Source organism: Lissotriton helveticus, chromosome 8 (genome assembly GCF_964261635.1).
Source record: "Lissotriton helveticus chromosome 8, aLisHel1.1, whole genome shotgun sequence".
Classification (NCBI taxonomy): domain Eukaryota; kingdom Metazoa; phylum Chordata; class Amphibia; order Caudata; family Salamandridae; genus Lissotriton; species Lissotriton helveticus.
In genome coordinates this window covers 899,808,239-899,833,935 of record NC_136069.1, presented here as the reverse complement: position 1 = coordinate 899,833,935, position 25,697 = coordinate 899,808,239, and the positions used below count along the sequence as shown (strand labels likewise).

General features: G+C 46.0%; 1 protein-coding gene across 12 annotated transcripts in view; it reads right to left on the bottom strand.

Annotated features, from left to right (window-relative positions):
• Positions 1-25,697, bottom strand: part of MCF2L (MCF.2 cell line derived transforming sequence like) — a 1,263,355-nt gene that overhangs the window by 345,497 nt on the left and 892,161 nt on the right. For 6 of the 12 annotated variants that reach the window (XM_078657683.1, XM_078657688.1, XM_078657690.1 and 3 more), the window contains one exon: positions 22,784-22,922. In XM_078657683.1, the coding sequence (XP_078513809.1) occupies positions 22,784-22,922 (139 nt within the window). The remainder of the gene's footprint in view (positions 1-22,783; positions 22,923-25,697) is intronic. The other 6 variants (XM_078657685.1, XM_078657689.1, XM_078657692.1 and 3 more) reach the window with 1 other exon arrangement.

Here is a 25,697-nt window from a genome sequence, read left to right as displayed (position 1 = left end):
CATACCACGATGACAAACGCAGCATGGCTTGAACCCCGAGGCCTTCTTACTAGACATGCATAGCACATCAAAAGGAGTCAACAGAAAGTCGCAAAAAGTCTGTCAAGAAGTGACAGGAGGTAGCTCTCTTTGACTGATCAGCACTGGCTGGCGAGGAAAGAAAAGAACTGATGTCAGTGCGTCGGGCCTATATAGATGACGAGGATGTCACCAAGATGAACCCAACTCCTACAATGTCACACAGGGTCGACTGATGCCAACTTTCGGCGCACAGGGGTACTACTATCAAAAATCTTCTGCATCCAGCCTGAAGCCTGGGAATTCAAAGGTAAGGACTCTGTGGCTAGATGTCTCTATCAGATCCAGTCTTTACATTTTAGAAATCCCACTACGGGAGTGGTAGGGGCATAAGGCGTTTTGGATGCCGTTTTAGGTGCACATAGTGCCCAGCACCCTGGGGCGATGGCTGTCAAAATATTTGTGGAAGCAGGCATTCCTGGCTGGCCCAGGATTCTTGCGACTAGTGTGCCCTTTGCCGATTCTGATTCCAGCTGTCCTTAAATGCTGTTTTTTCGGATATTTCAAGAGCAGCCCCCCTTTCCAGCTTCTCAGACTCCTTAGCCATTAATAATTCCAGCTTTAGAAATGGTTAACAAGTGTCTTGGTCTAAGGCCCCTTTTGGTCATCAGATCCTGTCAAATAAGCTTTGTGTCATTTTTAGACCCAAGGAGATATTTTTAATTTGTGTATGAAAGAGGAAGGGAGGCGGTTTGAACATGTTCTTTCTTGCCCAAACACCTAAAACTCAGAAAGGATATGACTTTTCAAGAAGAGCACCACATAAGATAGCTGAGCAACCCATTATGTGAATAGGAACCTGGGTAAACATGAATCTACGGAACAATGGATCACCATGGGCTCATTCCTCCGGAGAATATTGATTAATTAGTAGGACACTATTTGCCTCAGACAATTCCTTTCCTGATTGATAGTGATGGATGGCAGGCTCATACTTCGGGATCTGTTTTGGTCCTGATCGCCTCCCCGAGAACTTGAGGGTTAATGCTTACTGCCTCTATTAGAACCCTTCAGGGAGGCATCTCCCTTTAAAACTCGTTTTATTTGGCTTCTAATTTTTGACCATATTTTGAAATTTGAAAAGCAAATCCTTCAAACTGGCAACAGATACACATTGTGAAAATCCCCATCTCTAGCTCCCAGCAGTGGGTAAAAATGTTTGGCCTTTCCAACTATTACAGATATGATCCTTGCAAAACTATGTTCCACATTGGTTTCTGTCCTGATGATCACTCCACTAATTGATCTTTGAGGTTGAAAAGTCTTCAACACTATAACATTCAGAATAGGTCTGCATATGCTACTTGATGGACTGAGCTGTGAATTATATTAATGTACCACATCCAACTCCACTGCTTGAACCACAGTCAATGCACAGACATTTTAAGGCATGGGCAAAATGGCCCTTTCCAATGGCTCTCACCTGTCAAGGGGCCTCTTGGAAATGTGAACTTTCTATCTGTTTGATCAATGTCTATTCTATTTCTCTCTCTAAACACTCTACCTACTATTTCCACTGACTCCTCTGTTCTACCCTGTGTCATCTTACGGATTTTTGGGGACACGGGCAAGAAATATTTCAACTAAACTGTGTGCCCTTGTTAATGTTTAATATATAATGTAGTACTATTTGCCATCATGTGGTCTTAAATTACCAGGAAATGAGTAATTAAATTCAATTTTGTTCTGTACAGGGGTCACCAAGATATGATTTGACTGGGGCCCCCAAAATCCTAACGATGACCCTGATTAAATGGTCTTTTTTGTATATACGCAGATCTATTTACAATTTATTTGGTTTCCTTTATGTGGTCACAGTGAAGATTAAGTACTTTGTTGCATCACTTTGTCCCAGAGATTCTATGATGATGCCACATTACTTGCATAATCAAAAAATATGTTTTAACATTTAGAGGCTAGCCATTGTTTTTATGCTCGACATCCACTGTATGGAGTAATTGGTTAGCTACTAATTAATCAAATATTCTTATGCTGAATGAGTCCATGGTGACCCACTGTTCCTTGAATTCAGTTCTTAAGAGGTAGTCAAAATTCCTACATTCGCTTAAGGGAGGCTAGCTATATTGAACTTAACGTTAGTTCTAACGATAAAAAGAAAAGCACAAGAGAATGTATACAACAGGGCTGGTGAATTAATGGTAGGAACTCATATCCCCAAACTATGTGCCACATGGTGCCGGCAAAATAAATATGACAATGCTGCTCCCACACTCTCGTCCTCTGATCATTAACCTACCACCTTCCTCAACCAGATATTTGATATTTGTCTTGCTTTCCTTGTACCCACACAAACAACCTGAATCTCGATATACAACCTTTCACACTAAGTTAAGTGCAATTTTTTTTTACTGTGCACTATCTATAGTCACTGTTTGATACCCTAATGTTCACCGTTCTCCAGCATTCAAAGCACTGGGGAAAAGCGAAAAACTTTCTTTTTAATAACTTTTCTAAAAGTGATGTATAAACTTGCTCAGTAATACCTGTAAATTCCACACGATGGCAATGTATGCTCAGTGAAATGGTTAGTCGACATAAAAGCCGTGTCCGTTTTCTAGATTTCATGCTATCTACTAAAGGCATCAGAGCTGTGGTTAATAATACAAACAAGACAGCAAACATGCTTTTAGCAGCTTTGTTAGTCAATCAGGGACATGGCTTTACACATAACAGGGAACACAGATGATACAAAGAGCTTCTGCAGTGCTGGCGGGCGACCAACATGATAAGGGGCGCAGTAGCTTGGTCAATAAAAATGGGTGGGGGAGCTACAGATTTCCCAACAATCACCCTGGGACATCTTGTTAAAACACATTATACGAGAAGCACCACATGAGGGGGTCTTCAGGCGTAGTCGAAAGCGAGAGGAGGGCGGTTTGTAAGGGGCATTTAAAACTTTTTCAAACTAATCAGCATTTTGAAGGACTTCAAAACAGAGACGAGAAAGTGTGCGTGTGTTTTTGTCAGTGTAGGCATGTAAACATCCCAGGTGAAATCCAACAGATACTTCATTATACGAGACCGAAAGCACTTGTACCCAATTATGTACTACAGATTAAATATTTCCTGCCAGCACTATTCTTCCAGGTGTAGGTGGGCGAGCTGAAAAACAAGCTCTACGCAAGACAAGTATCTGGCTCCTGCTCAGCCTTGGAGTGCATTTCCATGTCGAGGCATAGCTGAGCCAGAGCATATGAGTATTCCTGAATTTGTATTAAAAAACTTTTTTTTAAACTAAGTCAAACATCATTGTGTTAAATAAAGGAGCACTGCTGTTGTTGATCTGAAAACAATCTCACAGGGGAGGGTTGTAGGTGTTCCAGGGAGGAGACTCCTGCAAATTATGGTGCGCATCCAGCTACTCATAAGTAGTTGGGTATTCAAAAAACATTCAGCAAGTAGCTTCCCAGTGTGAAAATGGTCAGAGACCACCAAGCCTGTAAAGGCCCCAAGGACCCTATACCCCGGGCTGTCTCTGATGCTATGTCCTGGGGCTCCCACACAGGGGACATAGAAGTTTCCCTGCCTGCAGTGAAGGGAAACCTGTTTGCGCTCTCGCTTACAACAAACACCAAGTCCACTCCCAGCAGGCGAGAGCTTCAAAAATGCTCCCCCACGCTGGGAGCGGACTTTTCATCTATTTCCCGGCCCGCACTGAAGCAAAAAAATTGCTTCTGCCCACAAGGAGCAGCATTAGAAGCTGCTCCTAGTGGACGGGAGAAATGCCGGCTCAAGCAGTATGACTAGGTAGTTGGCTGGGGACTTGGGGCTCCCCTCGCAGCCCCCAATGGTCGAATGCTGGGTGTCCTGGGTGGGCAGCTTTAAAGGGATGTATCCCCTGGCTGATTTGGGGCTGCATGCCCCCTACCCTGCAAAAAAGTGCTGAGACCCGGGAGATCGGGTCCCTGGGGGTGAAATTGGCCCGAGGAGGGGGGCCACGAGCATCTCCTCATCGTCAAAATGTTGCCGGGCCCCAGGGCAGGGGGAACCTGGGGCCTAAATTGTTCCGAAGAGTGGAGATGTGCGTCCACTCCCCCTATAAATAACACCTGGCCCCAGGGAATGGGGGCCGTGTGTGCCCCCCCCAAAAATAACTCCGTGTCCCCAGGGCCTAAATCGGACCAGGGTAGCGGCGGGGTGTGCCCCTTTCACCCTCAAAATAACACCCAGGCCCAGGGAATGAGGTCCCTGAGGCCGAAATCGGCCAGGAGAGAGCGGCTATGAGTATCCCCCTCTTAAAATAACACAGGGCCCCGGGGATAGTGTCCCCGGGGCAAAATGGACCAGGGGAGGGGGGCTGCGTGCTCCAGTCTCCCCCTCAAACTAATGCAGGGCCCCAGGGGATGGGGTCTCCAGGGCTGAAATGGCCCCGGGAGCAGAGCTGTGCACTTCTACTCCTAAAAATAAGACGGGCCAGAGGGTTGGGGTCCACTGGGCCAAAATCGGCACCTGAATGGGACGAAATGGGTTCAGGGAGGGGAGCCGTGCACACACTCCCTCTAAAAATAAAACTGTGCCCTGGGGATGGTGTCCCTGGGGCCAAAATCAGCCCGGGATGGGGCCACATGGTCCCCATTCCCCTCAGAGTGTCACCAAGCGCCAGGTAGGCGGTCCGCAGGGCCCAAATCAGCCATGGGAGGGGCCAAGCAAACTCCTCCTAAAAATAGAACCAAACCAGGACCCAGTGGATGGAGTCCCCGGTGCCGAAATTGACCAGAGAGGGGGGCCCTGCATGGCCCCTCACCCTCAAAATGATGACGGGCCCCACAAGATGGGGTGCCCAGGTTCGAAATCAGCTCAAGGATGGAGGCTGCGCACCTCCCTCCCACACTGGAACACTGGGCCCCGGAGAGGGAGCTATGTGTGTCCCCCTCCCCCTCAAAATAATGCCAGGCCCAAGAAGATGAGGCGAGGAGTTGAGTTTACATATGATAATTAAGTATTCATTTACGTTAAAAAGCTCTAAATATTCACTGAAAAAACAAAGGTTAAAATAACTTTATAGTTAGGTGAATTTGTCAATGACAAAATTAATGCTTTGAACTAAAAAAAGCACAGAAATTAATAAGTTACAGTTAGCAGCACAAACTAGAACTTGTGCTCCGCCATGCACTTTCCTATGACATGTTCTATGACATCATTCATGACATCATCCAAGGTTTGGTTTTCCGCATATTGCTCTACACATTACTATTGCATGAGATGCGAGACAGTAAGCACAAAATAGCTCAGGAGAATATCTGCCGTTATTGCTGCCATCACAGATATAACTCCATAGGTGTACAAAGCATGCATTATGTACAATATTTACCATTTACCATACACTTTACAGCTAGCATAGTTCACATCAACAACCAACCACAGATATATAGAAACCCTAATTGAGTATGGTGTTCAATCTGAGTACAATTGTTCGCAGAAAGCCAAGTTCCTAATAATAGTGAATGTCAGTTCCAAAACAAACAACCTACTATGGACAGCTTTTATTGGTATCAAATGAAACTCGCTGAACCTACAATGAGAAATTAAGAGGATATCAGTAGACAACTATAAACTGTAAACAGTGATTACTCTATGAGTGGAAGAGGTGTGGCGCCGCGGCCAGGGCGACTGACGCTGGAATCTGGGAATCAGGGTTCGATCCCCGGCTCCGGCGGCAGGTTAGCCCAGCACCATGTGACTCTGGGCAATAGCTTGCTTAATCTTCCCGACGGCCCCCAGCGCCTAGAGACCCTAACGGGTGATTGTGTGCTATACAAATGTGGATTATTATTATTATTATATAAAATAGAGTTTACTCTATACCACACTGTTTGCAAACAGTAAAACCTTAATTTGAAATATATCACAGAGTATTAAAAAGTATCTACTAAGTGGATGTAGGTGGCAACTAATGTAATGATTACCTTTTCAAAATCAATAAAAGGATTTAAACCATAAAAAAATCTAAGAACCGTGTACACGCTATGCAACAGTTGTCAAGAAATGCAATATTTGCTCAAAATAACCAAGATCTGAATGTGCTAAATCTCATACTATCTGCAAACTTCATATTGTGGTGAAAACTTTACAGATAGTTATTCTCAAGAAAAACAAGCACATGTACATAGGCGCACACAGTCTTATGTAGAAATGATCATGCTGACAATTCTGTCTAATAACTGAAGCCTGCTTAACAAGGTTAGTATCTACAACGTAAAATCTTACTCCTGTTGAAAACCGTTTCTGCAATTCCAAAAAACGTGAGTGGAACAAAATAAACACAAGTCAACTGTCACCTGCACACAGAGTTACTCTTGAATACAACGATTTATAACATGCTCAATACCTACACACAGCTATGGTGAATTAGGAGGGTATGTGTTTTGTAAACACTTACACCCATTAGCTGAACTGAGGCGGTACAACATTAAGTAGACAAGTAATATGGTACTTACCCACTGCTATGTAAACTATAAAACAAACTAGAACACTCATTGGGTGATGTCATCAATTATGTCATTTGAGATTACATCAGTGATGTCATAAATGATGACAAAGTGACGTTATATGTGGGGTCAAATGCAGTGCATGGCGCAGGAGAAAATTATAAACTGGTGAATTTCAGTGTTTTATTTTAGTTAAAAACTTTAATGTCATTGACAAATTCACTTAACTATAACACTACTTTAACCTTTGTTTTTTTCTGTGAATTTCTAAGTTTTCATTTTTTAAACAAAAACAAATCTTTTTAACACACCTAACAATAACATTACTTTAAACTTTGTTTTTTAAGTGTAGATCTCTCTCTCTCTCTCTCTCTCTCTCTCTCTCTCTCTCTCTCTCTCTCTCTATACATATATATATATATACATATATATATATATATAGATATAGATATAGATATAGTCACACAGTGGCAGTCAGCATGGCTCACAGGTGGCGGGGCGAGCGCAGGTCGGGCGAGGACGCGCAAAACAAAAAGAAAATGTTTTACAGTAACTTACCTTCTCACCGGGCCCTGCATCGCTGCCCAATGCTCTCCTCAAAAATCAGGAAGCACAGCCAGGCCCCACTGACCAATCCCAATGCTGCAATGTAGTGTTATGATTGGTAGGCGCTCTGGCTCCCCTGACCAATCACAACGCTGCAATGCATTGTACCCAAAAGTGTATTTTTATTTATTAAACCATTATGTGGATGGCCTCTAACATGAATGCCTTACTGCACAATAAATATATTTTCCAACAGAAATGGGTAAGTAAAGCTGGGGAGTGTGCAGGTGCTACTAAGAGGGCGAGAGACTAATTAAAATCAACTGAAAATAAAGTACATTTCCAAATAGGTCTTGAAGCGAGCAACCGGAATGGAACATTTTTTCAGGATCCTCGTCAAGTTCATAGGCGTGCCAGCAAAGTAATACTGTATTCAGATTCAGGTTGCACGGGACAAGAAAGTTTGGGCCATGAATTTCGTTTTTTCCCCAGCAAGAATAATTTAACAAAAGGCTGCAGAGGTCAGGGCGGTAGCACAGTAATGCAACATCGGCATGCAATACATCTATAGGTCAGATTCACAATGTTATCAATGCATGTTCTGCTCAAAAACAAAAAATAGCCTTTTTAATAGTAAATCGATGTTTTTGATTAACAAAACACGGTTATATAACCATAAAAAGACTTACTCAGACATACTTTTTCATGTGAGCAAATATTCTCAAAGTAACAGGATGTGGGTCAGAGGCGCAACTAGAGCAAAATTTCGGGGGATGGGGCTACTAAAAATTTCGGGGGGGGGGGGTGGGGGGGGGCGCTGACTCTTCCAACAATATGCAGAGTTTGCGCGCCTGATGTGGGTGTTCAGGACTGGAATGCCCAGAAGGTTTGGTCAGTTGCAAATGAAATTCTACTCCCGCAATAATACACTGCCCGATGTGTACACGTATATTTGTCCACGTAGAAATGTCTACGAAAGTAGTAAATATAATTCACAAACCTTTCAAACCTTTGTAAATGATAAAAAAAATAAACATTACTCCAAAAGTTAGGAGAAAACACACGAGTACATTTCAGAAATGTTCTGTGAATACAGTTCAACATTGTAAATGGCTCTGTCGAGGGACTCGTTACACAGAAAGCATCGTATCGATGCTCAGTGATACCTGCAGAATCCACATGAGGGCGACGCATACGCAGTCAAAAAATATTTTACACTTCATATAGCACCGTGTCCACTGCGAGCAACAGCGCTACACTTAATGTCCCAAACATGCATGACTCAGAATGCATTACAACGTACTAGTCACAAAATAAGTCATAATTGTGCACCCAGAGGGTTCCATACTCATATGTGTGCAGTGCAGATATGCAACTTTCAAGAAGTATGTCTGGAAAGCTTCACCGTCGGAGGGTTCAAGACATATATATTTCAGAAAAAGACTGACTTCTCAACTTCACCGATGCTAATGACTTCGGCTTTCAAAAGTTTAGATGTTGTCTGTGTCAAATTGGGATCACAATTAGGCCCGGATTCCCAAATCGTTAGCATTGTTTTGTTGTAGTTTTACAGAGTGAATTTGGCTTACAGGCACTGGAGCAATTACCATGAGCACCAGCTACATTGCACAAGAGCAAATTCATTTTTATTTTTGTGAGGGAGATAACGTGATTTGCCCAGAATTACTGGATGTTGAGCTGACAGGACTCGAAGTACTTCTCCAGTTACAAGTGAGGCGCTCTGAGACCATATTACATTATATGTTTTTTTTTCCTCTGGGAAGGTGACTGCACACTGAGGCTTATGCAAACACTCCCCCACCCGTCAACCAAGACCTAAAAGAATCTGAGGCCAGGGTCACAACCCCTGGCCCCTGTGAGGCCACTTCTCTTAGCCTCAAGGACTAACCTGTCAGGTGAGGGGGTCAAGAAAAGCACACTGCTTCTGATGCTACTCCAGATGAGCTTAGGTGAGACTGGACCCCGCAAGAATCCACACACAATACAGCCTGTGGTGAACAAGCAAAGTGTGCAGGACGGTTTGGCCGGCCCAAGACAAATGGCCAAACCGTCATGTGCACTTAGAGTGTGCCCACCACTCCTCCCCCTGCTATGCAAGCAGCAAAGCCCCGCCTGCACCTTTACACAGCCAAGAGTGAAAAATAAAATGATAATAACATTGTTCTTATTTAATTTATCCTGCGTGGTGATGCTCTGCCGCCTTTAGCGGAGGAGCCGATGCTGACTTAACAGTGTCTCAAGTCTTAGAATAGTTCTCTCCCCCAACTTAAAAGTTAAAAATTAAGAAACTTAAGGCCAGATGTAGGAGCCCAAATACCGGTCGGTAACGGCCGATTTCGGCCGTTACCGACCGGTATTTGGGTTTTCAGATGTAGGGGGCAGAAAATTACAGAATCGGTATATTTACCGAATCGGTAAAATTACCGATTCGGTAAATTACCGAATCAGTAAATATACCGATTCTGTAATTCCAAATGTAGGTGGCACAGTTTACAGTGCCACAGGCCCTTAAGAGTCGGTATTTTACCACAGAATCCTATTGTGTGGTAAAATACCGAATTCAGGTGTGCATGCACCTGTGCAATGTGACACACAGACATGCCCTTAGGGCATGTATGTGTGCCACATGTCACACAGGCCTGTACTTGGGGTGCTAGAGGGTGTCAAAGTGCACCCCCTGCACCCTTGCAGGATTCGGTATTTACCGAATCGGTAAATACCGAATCGGTATTGCCCATTGATTCCTATGGGCTTCAAGGCCCATAGGAATCAATGGGCAATACCGATTCGGTATTTACCGAATCGGTAAATACCGAATCTTACAGATTCGGTATTCCAGAATTCGGAATTACCTACATCTGCCTCCTTCCCATTTACAGACTCCTAAATGCCGAATCGGTAAAATTCGGTATTTAAGAGTCTGTAAATGGGAATTACATACATCTAGCTGTAAGGGCCCGATGTAGGTAGCCAAATACCGGTCGGTAACGGCCGAAATTCGGTAATTTCGGCCCATACCGACCAGTATTGGGTTTTTGAGATGTAGGTGGCACTTTTTAAGGATTCGGTATTTTACCGAATCGGTCATTTAAGGAATCGGTAAATTACCGAATTCTTAAATACCGATTCTGTAAATTACCGAATCCTGATATGTAGGGAGCACTCAAATGAGTGATTTTCCTATTTTGAAAAAGCATTTTTTTTGCTTTTCCAACAGTGCCATGTTGCAGACATACATGCCATCTGGCATGATTGACCAGCGGGGTGCAGGAGGCCATGAGGCCCAGCAGACTCAGGGTCACTCTGACCGAAACCTGGGATAAGGGCTGAAAGATTGGAATCAGAGCCCGAATATCCCGGACTCGTTGTTCTGGAGGATAGACCCGAAACTGCGCCATGTCCAGAACCGCTCAAATGAAAAGGAGCTTCTGAGAGGGAATCATGTGCGACTTCGGCTCATTGATGGAGAACCCCCGCAAATGCAGGAGGTTGGCCGTTCTCTGGAGGTGGGAGCGACTGCCTGGGGTGAGCCCGCCTTCAACTATCAGTCGTCGAGATAGGGGAAGACTGAAACCCCTGATCTGCGCAGATGAGCTGCGACCACCGCCATCAATTTTGTGAAAAACCGAGGGGCGCTAGTAAGGCTAAAGGGGAGCACAGTAAACTGAAAATGCTTGTGGCCTACCGGTAAACACAGGTAACACCAGCTGGCTCGCAGGACTGGGATGTGGAAGTAAGCATCCTACAAGTCCAGCGCTACCATCCAGTTTTTTGGGTCGAGGGCAGACAAGACCTGAGCTAAGGTAAGCATCTTGAACTTCTCCTTGCAGAGGAAGCGATTTACGTTCTGAAGATCTAAGATAGGACGCAGGCCCTTGTCCTTCTTTAGCCCCAGAAAGTAGTGGGAATAGCAACCACGACCTACTTCTGGCGTTGGAACGTGCTTTATGGCCCCCTTTGACAAGAGGGGTGCAACTTCCTGCTGAAGAAGCACCAAGTGATCCCCGACATGTGGTGGGATTGAGGTGGTATGGCTGGAGGGCTAGTCTTGAAGGGGAGGGAGTTCCCCTTTCAGACTATTTCTAAAACCCACATGTCCGATGTGATTGTGTGCCAGTGGGGGAGGTGATGGCGAAGCCTGCTGCCCACAGGCGTATGGTGTGCCTGAAAGTTCGGACTAGGAAGGTTTGGAGGCAGTGGTGGCCGGGGTAGGGGTGGACTGACCTGCCCGCTGCGGAACACTCAGCCGCGCTGGGATGGTTTCTGCGCAGGCTTGTGGCTCTGTTGCGGACGCTGCGGGCGCCCCTTCCGGTGCCGCAAAAGGAGCGAAAAGCAGCCTGCGGAGGAGGGTGGGCTGCATAGAGCCCCAAGGACTTTGCCGTAGCCCGTGAGTTCTTAAATCGCTCCAGGGCGTGGTCTGCTTTGTCGCCGAAGAGGCAATCGCCATCAAAGGGCATGTCCATAAGGGTGTTTTGGACATCCCCCGAGAATCCAGTGGTCCTCAACCAGGTGTGCCCAGTGAGTCGGCGGTGTCTAGGCCACAACGGATCATGAACTTAGCTGAGTCCCTCACCTCTGCAACAGCCTGGAAGAGAGCTGACGGGCATCCTCGGATACTGAGGCAGCACTTGTGCCATTGTATCCCACAGAGAGTGGAAATAACGGCCCAAAAGGCATGCAGTGTTAACGGACCACAACGCAGAACTGGCAGAAGAAAAAACCTTCTTTCCGAACTGATCCAGTTTCTTGGATTCCCTATCCGGGGGTGCGGAAGGGAAGGCAGTCGGGGAAGCAGAGGCTTGGACAACCAAGCTCTCAGGGGTGAGGTGTTGGGAGAGGAAAATGGGGTCACCCGGAGCCGGGCAATGGCATCGGGCCATGTTCCTATCCACCGGAGCCAGAGTGGTGGGCCTGGATCAAGTGCCCAAAAGACCGTCAGAAAGTGCTTCGTTGAAAGGAAGCAGCAGCTCCGCAGAAGTAGCTGCTGGCTGAAGCATTTCCGTCAGGAGGTCAGTCCTGACAGCCATAGTAGGGAGCTCGAGGTGTAGGGCCTCGGTCGCCCTACGCATCCCCACAGCATAACTAGCGGACTCCTCCGTAGCCACGGTAGTAGGAGAAAGCATGCCAAGGTCTGGTGAGGTATTCAGACCACTGGCATCCTCCAACTCCTCTGCCCAGTCCTGTTCAGACTCGCAAGCAGCTGCAAGAGGGTCCTCTCATCCCTCCCAGTCCTCCCCTTCCTCCTCATGCTGGTGTACAGGCCAAAAATAGGGAGTAAGGACATCGGGATAGAAATCCCCGAGCGGCGTCAAAAACGGCATCGAGCGACGCCGTGTCCACTTTGGGGCTGAAACATCCGGAGTGGTGCCAGCGGGCTCGGTGGAGGTTTATAAGGTCAACCTGCATCGACCTTGATCCAGGCCTGAATCCAGGGTGGTCTCTTGACGCCTGAGCCGATGGCAACGCCGGGGCCAGAGCCACCGGCAGTGAAAGGCTAGGACCCGCACTCGGGAAAGCAGGGCCCAAAGGCACACCGGCGGGACCCAACGGCCCAAGTAGGCGAGCCATGGCCGACAGGAATTCCTGCATCTGGGCCGGAGTCGCTGACGAACCCGGAAAGGGCAGGCAGGCTGGGGGCCACTGCATAGGCTCCACCTGAGCCGCGGGGGAGACACCACCCGCACCCTTAGCCGCGTCGCACGACCGGCGAGGGAAAGCCGGAGAATGATGTTGTTTCTTCGACTTCTTGTGCTTCGCCTTACCTGACCAGAGTGCGAAGACTTTGATCCAGAAGACCGATGTTGATGACTCTGCGCACGGTCCCTCGACCTCCCTCGGGGCCGGGACCTCGAACCACGCGGAGCCGACTGCTGGGCTTCCAGCAACTTTTGAGACCGCTCCCACAATGTTTTCGGCACTATGGCACAGCAGTCGGGGCACGACTTAAGATCTTGGTCGCGCCCCAGGCAGAAGACACACCCCGTCCGTGTGGGTCCGTCACCAACATCATACGTTGACAGTCATCACAGGACTTAAAACCAGGCATCCTAACTGCACCTTAGGAGTCGAAGACTCAATTAAAAAATGGAGACAAAAAGCCTAAAAAAGTCAGTCAAAAATTACCTGGGAGTTCCTGCTCCTCCCAGATCTGCGCTTGCTGGCGCAGGAAAAGAAAAAACTGACGTCAGTAGTGTGAGAAGCGTCTAAGTAGCGCCCAGGACGTTATCTCGGCGACTACGATGGCAGTGACGGACGCAGAGCCGCACGATGCCACCTACAGATGCCCAGGGGTACTGGTGACAAAAACTTTCCGGATCCAGTCTGACGTCTGGGGGTAATTCTAAGGTAAGGAATCTATCACTATGTGTTTCTTTCAGATAGGTGGCGTCAGTCGGCTCAGCGCCTGTTGTTGGCATAGTAGGCGCAAGGATGACGTCGCAGGACCTACATAGACGCCGCCCATGTGCGCTGATCTCCGTTCGTAACAAAACTTTCCACACCAGAAGCGCAGAGCCATGAAAGACACTGACCACTGCTGTGTCAAAACTAGGGCTCGTTAGGGAGTCCCTATCTCTAGAAATCAGGTTGCAGAGTCGGGAGTATGGGAAGTGCGGTAAGGAAACTACAACTAACATATGTCTCTACCAGATACATCATGACTGAAGGTAAGTAACTTTTTCTTCTGATAGAGACCGTGAGCTGTAGATTCCTTACCTTAGATTAGATACCCCAGCAATACCATACCTGGAGGAGGGTCTGCGAACCAAGATCAAACCAGAAAGTCCTGGAGTACCGAACAGGCAAAGTATCCATCCCTCCGGACTTGGCTATCCAGGCAGTAGTGTCTGGTAAACGTGTGCAAGGAAGCCCAAGTTGATGCCTGATGGATGTCAAGAACTGGAGCTCCAAGTGCTAATGCAGTGGTTGCCATCGTTGCTCGGGTGGGAAAAGCACGCCACCCACACAGGAGGGTCCTTTCTCGCCAAAGCATAGCATATTTTAATGCAGAAGACAACCCATCCAGAGATGGTTGATTTTTGAAGAGCCCAAACTTTCTTGGCACCCACATAGCCAATGAAGAGTTAATCACCCACCCAGAAATCTTTTGTGTGATCAAGATGAAAAGACAATGCACATTTTGGGTCCAGACGGAGGAGTCTCTCCTTCTCCTTGGGAGGATATGGGGGTGGTTAAAGGTGGGCAGAGTGATAGATTTTCCCACATGAAAAGGTGTGATGACCTTAGGAAGGAATGAAAGTTGGCCGGAAGCACCACTTTATCCTGATAGACAGATAGAAAAGGGGCTTAGACGATAAAGCCAGAAGCTTACTCACCCTGCGAGCAGAGGTGATGGCAACAAGAAAGTCAGTTTTGAGAGTCAGGAACCTGAGGGGACAGTTATGAAGAGGCTCGAAGAGAGTACACATAAGAAAGGTGAGAACCAGATGTAGGTCCCATTGTGACATTACAAAAGGAGATAGAAGAAACAGATGAGAAAGGCCCTTAAAGAATCCGGTAATGATAGGAGACTTGAATAAAGAAGGTTGATCTGGTAGACGAAGAAAAGCAGAGAGGGCCACACAATATCCTTTAAGAGTGCCCAAGGCATAACCCTGCTGGGCTAAAGAAAGTGTATACACGAGAACCTCCGAAAGAGGAACAAAAAGGGGATCAACAGCCTTTGCTGTGCACCATGCCACAAATTTGTTCCACCTACAGGTGTATACATTTTTAGTGGAGGGATGCCTGGCTGCCAAGATAACTTAGTTTGAGAAGTGAGACTAGATAGAACCTAGACTCATCCCTTACGGGCACACAATTTGTTGTCTTTTGAATGAGAAAGACTTCCACTCCTGTTAGTTACTTAATGTTCGTGTTCATTTCATACTGTTATTTAAGTTAGAAATTAAAGTTTTTTGAACATCTTGTATTGTCCTCTTAATTTTTCATAAACATTGTGTATTCCACAGGCAATGTCAGTATTAAATTACCAATGCATTTCGGGCATTATACTCATGCCCTTCATCAGGGAAACGACAATGCCTTTCATAGTGAAGAGTTCGCATCTGGAATCATAATGTCAAGCAGGTTGATAACCGTAGTGGCACTTCAGTAGCTGTAGTTTTCGTGCCGCAGCTACTGAAGTACCACTACGGTTATCAACCTGCTTGACATTATGATTCCAGATGCGAACTCTTCACTATGAAAGGCATTGTCGTTTCCCTGATGAAGGGCATGAGTATAATGCCCGAAATGCATTGGTAATTTAATACTGACATTGCCTGTGGAATACACAATGTTTATGAAAAATTAAGAGGACAATACAAGATGTTCAAAAAACTTTAATTTCTAACTTAAATAACAGTATGAAATAAACACGAACATTAAGTAACTAACAGGAGTGGAAGTCTTTCTCATTCAAAAGACAACAAATTGTGTGCCCGTAAGGGATGAGTCTAGGTTCTATCTAGTCTCACTTCTCAAACTCAATTACTAGGACGTCGCAGGACCCTCGACGCCTCCTTCCGGTGCACCAAAAAAGAAATAAAGAGTTTACTGCCATACAAACCCACTTGCAGTGCATCTATCCAACTTTCATCAGATTATGCCAAGATAACTTCACAGACTTTAGGCAGAAGGTCGAAAGCTGTCAACTACCATCGCCCAATCTCCACTTAAGGAGGTGGAAACTGGACAGTTTTGGGTGAAGAACCCTCCCCTGATGCTGTGACAGAAGATCCTCCTGAAGACCATGCTCAGAAGGTCGGGTACCAGACTCTTCGTGCCCAGTCACGAGCTACAAGCATGACTCGAGCCCGTCACGTTTGATCTTCTTGAGCACTCTGGGCAGAAGTAGTACAGACGGAAAAGTGTACATGAGGCCGAAGCTCCACCCACAACGAAAAGCTTCGCTGGTCGAGCACTGCCTTGGAACCTTCAACATGCAAAACTGCCTCTGAAGAGAAAGCACAATGTCAGCAAACAGATCTAACCAAGGCTCTCCCCACTGCTGAAAGAGACATTGCGCCACCTCCGGATGGAGACGCTGTTCGTGATCGACTAGGCACGACGACTGAGTTCGTCCACCCTGGCTTTCAGGAGCCCACCAGGGTTAGGTTCCGATGTTCCAGGCACGTCCAGAGGCAGAGGCAGAGAGCCTCCTGATAAAAGGTTCACAACCTCAACCCACCCTGTTTGTTGGAGTACCACATGGTAGTGGCGAACACCTGCACCACTTTCCTCCTGAGAGAGGGAAGGAATGCCTTCAGTGCCAGTCTGATAGCCCGGAGATCCAAAAGGTTAATATGGAGGCCGGACTCCGCTGGAGATCATACGCCTCTGATCTCCGCCTCCCACACGTGGCTACCCCGTCCCAGAAGTGACGCATTCGTCACCACTGTTAGATCTGGTTGGGGAAGGAAGAGGGATGTGCCTCGGACCCAATCTCGGTTTGTGAGCCACCAATGCAGCTGGTGCACAGTTCCATCTGAGATCTGGACGTAGTCGGAATGATTCCCCTGATGCTGCACCCACTGGAACTTCAGGACCCACTGCAGAGACCGCATATGCAATCTGGTATGATCCACCTGCAGGAAGCAGGAGTTCATGAGGCCCAGCAGCCACATAGTCATTCTCACCAAAATCCCGGATAGAGGCTAAAACATTTGTATCATAGCCCGAATATCCCGGACTTGATGCTCGGGAGGATAGGCCGAAAATGCACTGTGTCCAGTACCGCCCGATGAAACGGAGCATCTGAGGCGGAGTCAGGTGTGACTTCGGCATGTTGATAGTGAACCCCAGCGAATGCAGGAGGTCCGCCGTAGTTTGGAGGTGGGAGACGACAGCCTGGGGCGAGCCCACCTTCAACAGTTGTCGAGATAGTGAAAGACTGGAACACTTGATCTGCTCTGATGAGTTGTGACCACCACCATTACCTTTGTGAACATCTGAGGGGCACTGGTTAGGCCAAAGGGGACCACAGTGAACTGAAAGTGCTCGTGGCCAACGTTAACCAAAGGTAACATCTGTGGGCCGGCAGGACAGGAATATGAAAATAAGTGTCCTGCAAGTCCAATGCCACCAGCCAGTCTCCTGGATAAAGTGAAGACAGAACTTGGGCCAGGGTGAGCATTTTTAACTTCTCCTTCCAGAGGAAGAAGTTGAGGGCCCGTAGGTTTAAGATAGGACACTGGCCTTTGTCCTTCTAGGGTACCAGGAAGTAGTGGGAATAACAACAACGACCTACTTCTGGCACTTTATAGCTCCCTTGGCCAAGAGAGCTGATACTTCTTGGCGGAGAAGAGCCAAATGACCATCCATCATGTGATCGTAAGAAGTAGGCATGGAAGGAAGGGTAGTCTCGAAGGGGAGGGAGTAGCCTCTTCGGACTATATGCAGAACCCACCTGTATGAAGTCATGGATTGCCAGTGGAGGAGGTGATGGCGGATACTTCCGATGATGGGCCTAAACCGTCAGACTTAGAAGCTTTGGAGGCTTTGGCGGGGGTGGACTGGCCTGCACGCTGGCTCCCTGACCCACGAGGATGCTGGATCCTACATAGGTGGCCACACAGAGGCTGGACAGTTGGCGTGACTCTGTGGCTGGGCAGGATGTGGCTGGACACCCCTTCTGTAGCTACAAAAGGGACAAAAGGTAGATTGAGGTGGATGTGAGGTAGCTATGGGGCCCAAGGATCTGGCCATAGTTCAAGAATCCTTGAAGCACTCAAGTGCTGAGTCTGCCTTGTCGCCGAAAAGGCAAGTGCCATCAAAGGGCATGTCCATCAAAGAAGACTGGATATCCCCTTAGAAGCCAGAAGTCCTCAACCAGCTGACGTGGCAATCATTATGTCCAGTGAGACGGTGGTATCCAGTCTATATCGTACAGTGAATTTGGCTCTGTTTCTCTCGCCTGCCACTGCTTAAGAAAGAACGGTCTGGGTGTTCTCCAGGCACTGAGGAAGCACCCGCTCGACCATATCCCAGACAATATGGGAGTAGCGGCCCAAGAGGCATGCTGTATTCACCTACCACAATGCCATGCTGTAGGAAGAGAACATTTTATTCACAAGAAGGTCCAGCTTCTTGGATTCCCTATCTAGGGGAGCAGAAGGGAATGCACCTTTTGATGAAGAGGCTTGGACTACCAAGCTCTCAGGGGAGGGGTGTCTGGTTGGGAACGCTGGGTCACCCGGAGCTGGAAGGTGGCAGCAGGCAATCATCCTCTCCACAAGGGCCACTGTGCTGGGCTTAGACAAAGTGAGGTCTTCATTGAATGGCAAAAAGGGTTCAGAAGAGGAAGCAACAGGCAGAAGCACCTCTGTCAGGAGGTTAGTCCTGACTGGCACCATAGGGAGCTTGAGGCAGAGGACCTCGGTTGCCCTTCTCCATAGCCATAGTAGAGGAAGAAAGCAGGCCAGTGTCAAGGGAAGTGTTCAGACCACTGGCATCACCCAGGTCCATTCTCCAGTCTGGTTTCTCAAGCTGGTCAGTGAGAGGGTCAAGCGGGCCCTCCCAGTCCTCTTCCTCACCTTCTGGTTCAAAAGGAATGCCAGGAATGAAGACCGGGAAGAAAGTCTCTTCCAGCGTCGGAATTGACGTCGGTCTGGCTCCGTGTCCACTTCTGGGATGAGGTTGGGGTCGGCGCCCACCAGGGGCACGGTCAACGCCGGGAGCGTTATTGTCGGGATCGACGTCGGGGAAGGTCAAGTGAGACCGACCGGCATCGATCCAGATCCAGCGGGACCGTCCGGGGCCAGAGCTACTGACATCGAAATCCCAGGGCCCCGAATGACTCCGTGGGCCCGAAGACATACCAGTGGAGGCGGGCTGCCGGTATATGAGGTAAAAGGCCTCATAGAACTGTTGGATTTGGGTTGGGCAGGAGACACTCCGGCACCTAGAAAGGGAGAGAGGCGTGTAGCCATCTCAGAAGTTGACTCAAGAGAAGGAGCCTTTGAGCAACGACACTTAAGGTCCTGGATTTATGCTTCTTCGACTTCCTTTGTGTTTCCCTGACTTACTGGTAGATCTCCCCGATGACTTCGAGTGCGAGGAGTGTGGACTCCATGACGATTATGGAGACCTTCCACCTGAACCAGAACCAATCAGAGCCAAGAGCAGGGCCCCCAGCGGCTTTCGGGCCCGCTCCCACAAAGCCTTCGGGTTCATGGCATGGCACTCGAAGCACGACTTTGGGTCGTGGTCGTACTTAAAACACCAAAGACACACAAGGTGTGGATCCGTCACGGACATCATCCAGTGGCAGAAACCACAGGGCTTGAAGCCGGACCTTCACTGGGACATTCTTGATGCACCAGGAGTCTATGACTCAAAAAAGACGTTGACAAAAAGTTGGAAAACAGTGGCTAGGGGTAGCTCTTTCCAGATCTGTGCAAGGCTGGCGTGGAAAAAGAAAGAACTGACGTCAGCGCAAATGGGCTGAGTCTATATAGATTCTGCGACGTCATCTCAGCGCCCATGATGCCAAAGACAGACGGAGAACCAACCAACACCACCTAACGATGCGCAGGGGTATTGCTGAAGAAAAGAATCTCCAGATCCAAACTGACGTCTCAGGGAAATTCTAAGGTAAGGAATCTACAACTAACAGTCTCCATTAGATGTTAATTTTTCTCTCATTAAATCTGCCCATGCTGTAAAACAATTGAGAATGTTTTCCTGAGCTAGTTAGGGTCTCCTTCAAACCTATCATTTAGCTGTCGTCTACATATCTACAGAAGGTGAAACTAAAAGATCGAATTAAAGTTGAAAGTGGGCTATCATTTATATATTAAATAATGTATGGCTAGCAGAAAATGCTTGTGGGACATCACAGCATAGGCTTTTAGGTGTATCCTTATAAATGCCAAACAAATCTGCCTGCTACATTTCTTGCAGAGAAGAGCTGAATCAGCTCAGGACACTGCCTCCCAATCTCATCTTGCTCAAGTGATGCAAGAGAGCAGAATGAGATAAAGAGTCAAAAGCTGTAGAGATATTAGGTAAAACCAGAAATGCTGCCTTGCATGTGTCTATAGTTAAATAAAGGCATCAAGGACTGTAGTAAGGACAGATTCAGTTGAATGCGCTGGTATAAATCCTGATTGGGTGGAAGGCCGGAGGTTAGGAGGTTAATCGAAGCATTAAATCCTCTCTAGGTAGCTATAAAGTTGAGCATTTACTATAATTACTGTAACTTTGGTAGTGGGAGGTAAGTGAGTCTGACAAGGATTGCTTAACCTTTCGAGTTTGAGAACACAAACAAACAAGGCATTTTTTTATATTCACAAACTCTTTTTCGGACTTTCTCACCCTAGAAATGGTTGGAGACTTAACACCAGGAAAGGTTTAAAGTAAAACCCATTCTAGTGTCGGGAGGGAAACACAGCCCAGCAAAGGTCATGCGGATGTGGATGAAGAGGTGTCTGCATGGGGAAAAAAGTTTTTTTCCATGGAGGCAAAAAAAATAAAAAAACATACAACTACCATTCCGCAAAGCAAAATTGTCCTAAGCGTACAATTCCGGCTTGTGGAAACGAATTTGCAGGAGAAGTCAAATGATTTCTCAGGTGTACGCCTAGAAACCTGTAACTGATACAGCTATCTAGGTGTACCCATAGAAAGTTTATGAATGTACGCAAAAAAGTAAAACCACACATTTACGCAGTAGAGAACATTTTTGGTGAATATCCTTTTATTTTATATTCGATGGAATCAGGCCCCCTGTGATTGGAATTTCAGCAACCGCACTTCTCTCCATCGCCATTAATTATCCAGTCTCCAATTATAATATTCATGTTGGTGCAATTTGGCAATCCAAGTCTTGGCAGTCAATCGAATATTCCCGTATATTTACCAAAAGGTTTCCAGACTAAACGATCATCCATGAGCTGATTTGAAATATTTGCAACATTAAGAGAAAGCAGAGGTTTCACTAACAAGCCCAGTGCTCGAAAACGGGGATCTCTCAGTTCTGTACGGTGTAAGAATATGACAGAGGTGGGTGCTTTCCAGATGAAAACTATCGGCCTCCCCTCCAACCCCGAGAGAATTTGTTCCAGAATACCACCCCACATGCTGCTTTTGTCTCCACTGTGCTACAGTTTTCAGCTTAAACAACCACTGATGTGAATGATTTTGTAAGTACTAAATACAAATATGATAAACAATCCCATATCACTTCCAGCGTGCATTTATAATTCATGTAAACCAACGATTTGAGCTCCCCTTCCTACACTTCATTGTATTCCGCATCTGAAACATGTACACACCATACAAAACATATATGGTACAGATGATCAGAGTTCCTTGCTAACTTTTACAGGTTTGGTTGATGACAGCTTCAGCTTTGCTTCCATCTCAAACACCTCTCTACCAAACGATACACCTGTATACGTTGCAGCTTAAATCGCGGTTTGCTGTCTAAATATAGCAACGCCATCCCGGAGTTCCCTCCAGCATCTTCTAATACATATGAAAATGTGCTCAATACGAGCGATTTGCAGTGGTGTGAACACTGGCAAATAGTGAACTACCTGACAGCAACAGATCTCTATGTCTGTACGGCAGCCAAGCCAGGTCACTAAGTGTGACAATGTGGAAGCGAAAGACAGCTTGTTGAAGTTGTCATAAACTAGCAACTTTCTCAAATGTGCCTAAATTTGGCCCAAGAGAGTGTGTAAAAAAGAGCTTCGCTAATGACCTGACAGTGGGAATGCGCAAAGCAAAATGTTTAAAAAGGATACCAGTGGCAATATCTTGTGTGTCAAAAAATATGAAGGGAAGATAGAGCAGTCAGCACTGAACGCATCGACTTAAATATTTTCCTATTAGAATAGGGTGTCGCCAGGACAATGCACGGGAAAATACCGCCATGCATTTCCAAGGCAAGGCCGCAGGATTTAACCTACAGGGAGCTGCCACTTGAACTTCGTAACAGCCCTGCAAATCGACTGATGGGAATACACTTCAAACTATAAATCTACCAAACTATCATGGAAAAAGTACCCATTAGTGGTCAAAAGTTGGAGAAAAATGGCACTCCATAATGACACAACATAACAATGGAGCAATCCAGCTAGTGACACAAAAATACAGATTCATCATCTAAGTGTTGGTGAAAGAGGGAATAAACTTAGCAAGAGTATCACTACACACACCCCAACGATGGGCCTTGGTTGTGAGTGTCTCCCATTGTGGCTACTCTCAAAAACAAGCAGCGACACGTGGCGGCCCAACATGGCAATTGAGCATGAGCTATACCCATGCCACACATGAACAAGATGTTTATTAACCACAAAAAGGCAACTTAATTTTCCCCCGAGTCTTAGCTGACTACGTTTTGTTGAAATCAGATAAATTGGGGAAAGAAGCAGTGATAAAGGAGGGTGGGCAGATCAGCAGTACAGCTCAAAATATGAAATCCCAACAAAGCCTCCTTTTTCCCTTCAGTCTCTTCTAAATTACATCACTCTTACCTTTCACATGAATATTCTCAAAGAGAAAGACCCTATTGTGAAAAAATGATGACACAAAAGTAGTTTGGAAGAATCCATCAAATACCAATACTTTTTCTCTACAGTTACCTGGCGGTTCCCATTATTGTCACACATTCAATGTTGAAGAGCTCATGCCAGCGATAAGATAATACACTTAATACACATTTCAATGACACGAAAGCTCACTTGTTTTCAGTAGCAGCCTCGTACCTGGGCACACTAGTTAGGTAGGTCAAGACATTCTGGAATTCCTTCTCGGGGATTTCGCTGAAAGCAGGGTAGTCCGGAAATGTAATGACAGGGCATCCATTTGCCCCACGTCCCCCTAAAGAAAAAGAATATCAGCATGAAAAAGACAGCAACTTTTACCAACACTCCAACTGCATACATATTTAATGAAAAGTGACCAGACCTACAGTTTTTTGTTGTTGCTGTTATAAATCCTTATATCTCATTTACTAGTTTCTCGAGCAAAACAGTAAATGAGTTGAGTAAACATTGCTTTTGTGCTTGATACAATATGAAGACAAGAGTTGTTAAAAACCATACAGATAGAAATATAAAGGGTACCTCTCCACTGTCAACCAAACCAGGCATTCAGTTGCAAACTGTTATAACCTATCAGCCTTTCTTTTGTTGTATAGTTTTTTAATGGGCCCCATATGTCTTTTGGGCGGGAGGCCCTGGGTAAAGTGCTGCTAAACAGGTCGCTGTTGATGTTGCAATATGTAAGACTATTTAACCAAGCTTGTAATGCGGTAGCTGCTTTCCCCCCCCCCCCCCCCCTCCGCCCCCCACCTGAGTGCGCTTTCTCTCTTAGCCAACAACAGCCCCAGGGAGATGAATACCAGATCTACAGTTGATACTGATCTTTGATAGTAATCCTGATACACTTTACACTTAAATCAGGTTAATGGCACTCCATTGCTTTCAACTGGACGAGGTGTCAGATATGACCTGTTGCTAAAAAAAAATGATAAAAACAATATTGTTTTTACAGATATGAGGTTAAAAACAGATAGAATCAGAAATACCGTGGGAACTAGTGATCAAGGGAGATATTGGGACACACAATCGGTGTGGAAATTGAAATTTAGATTGATATTGAGATGGACTTGAATGAGGCTGGGCGCTTTCAAGGAAGATACAGAGAGATGGAGAAGGATAGTCATGGAAAGATGAATGGAGAAATGCTTTTGTTGGTTGATAGTAAAAAATGGACATAACAAAATATGGAATGCCAGGTTATTAGGAGATAAATAGCGTTAGTGTACTGTTCATGCGATCTTCTACTTGTCATAGATTTGTATATCTACTGAAGAAAGATACTTGCAGTGCTAGTTCATTCCACTTGCCCAAAAATAAATTGTGCCTATGTTAGAAGATTTGCTTCGTAGAATATTGTGAATTGTTTCCATTTTAATTTGCCCTATTATCACTAGAAAATTGCAAAAAACGGGCTCAAAAAATAAAAAAACTTGTTTATAACGCTTCAAAAGCATAACCATTTGTTAAAAAAATAATCAATTTATTTAAAGTGTTTCTTGAACTAAAAAATGTATTAAAAAAAAAAAAACAGAATCAATTTGTGAATATAATGCAGCGGATAAAGCCTCCAAATTTGATTCATGACAAATAACCAGGTCTAGGAATTCTTTACACAATTGATACAAAAAAAGGATAGATTTGCCACCCCTTTTTTATTTCAACATTATTTGCTATATTTTAGTTTTATTTGCTAGATCATGTCATCTTTTAAACTGGGGATTTCTTATGGTTTAATTTGTCTTACCAAACAATAAATAACATTCGTCGTACAAGAAAGTAAAAGATACATTCTTCCTCGTTTTTTGGACTTCGGCTCAGTCTCCCTGACTGAGTTTCATTCACTGCAATCTCTGTTTTGATGGATTGGAAGTGCTAACCACCAGAGTGTACCTTTTGAAAATAAAGTCCACTGCTGTGCAGCTCGGATAAGATGCTCTGTGTTGGTTGCATGTGGACACGTGCACAAGTGGGTGCACAGGTGTGCAGGCTGAGCTTTTGAGTCTGCTGTCTAACTCAGCCCAGTATGTGCGCATAGACAGCCTGTCGCAGAAAGGACCGTTCATAAAATGGTGTGAGCCGTGCAGGCTTTGAAATATGAGTGGGCATTAACAGTGGGACTATGTACATATATAGTGCTTAATTGAAGTACGTAGACTGCTTCACTGCATTGTTCACTATTCGCAAATTCTGCGCCAGACTACCGTCTTGCCATAGTTGGCCTTAGAAGTTCGTCTGATGTAGGAATATTAAGATAAACCAGGATCCTGGGTCAGGATCTGACCTTACGTTCCACTTATCTGCACTCCTTATGGTACTTCATGGTCTATCATTAAACTGTGACCCATATCCTAACTAGATTCTGACCCTTAAACCACTCTGATGGGCCAACTTAATTACCCTTCGTGATAGCCAGAGGATCAAGGGCTTCCCACACAAGTTTGCCAGTAATTTGGTCTGATACCAGGAAGAGAAAGGGTGGGGATGGAATCTGCAGGTGCAAATTACTTTTCACCCTGCACCTGGCCTGGGAACATTCAATTACATGGGAACAAACGAGAGCGAGCCATTCCTCTAGAGCCAGTGACTGGAGGAGTTGTCCTTCAAAGTTCTGGAGGGAAGAGACCAGGCATCCGTACCGGATAGTGGTGGGTCTTAAGCATCTCATAGTAGGTGTTTCAACTGGCCTCTGGAGATAACCATCTTGGAGATTCCCAAAATGCTGTGGAGAAGGATTGGGACAGCCGTGGACTGATAATATGCCACCCTAGGATTAGGAAAAGGTGCCTACCTTCTGGACGTTTCCCCACCCAGTCCCTTAAAACAATCTGAAACAGAGGGAAAGCAATGCTGGAGGAATGCCCAGCTGGAGGAGAGAAGAAACCAGACTCCCCACGGCTAAGTTGGACTCAAGGACTTCTGATTTCAGTTGCCACACAGAGACGGGGATTTGTTTCTCCACGGCCAGTCACACTGGCTCCCTACTCTCTCCAGGGGACAACATATGTTTGGGTGACTATGGAGGGTTTCCCTGGTTCCTCTGTTGACTGGTTCT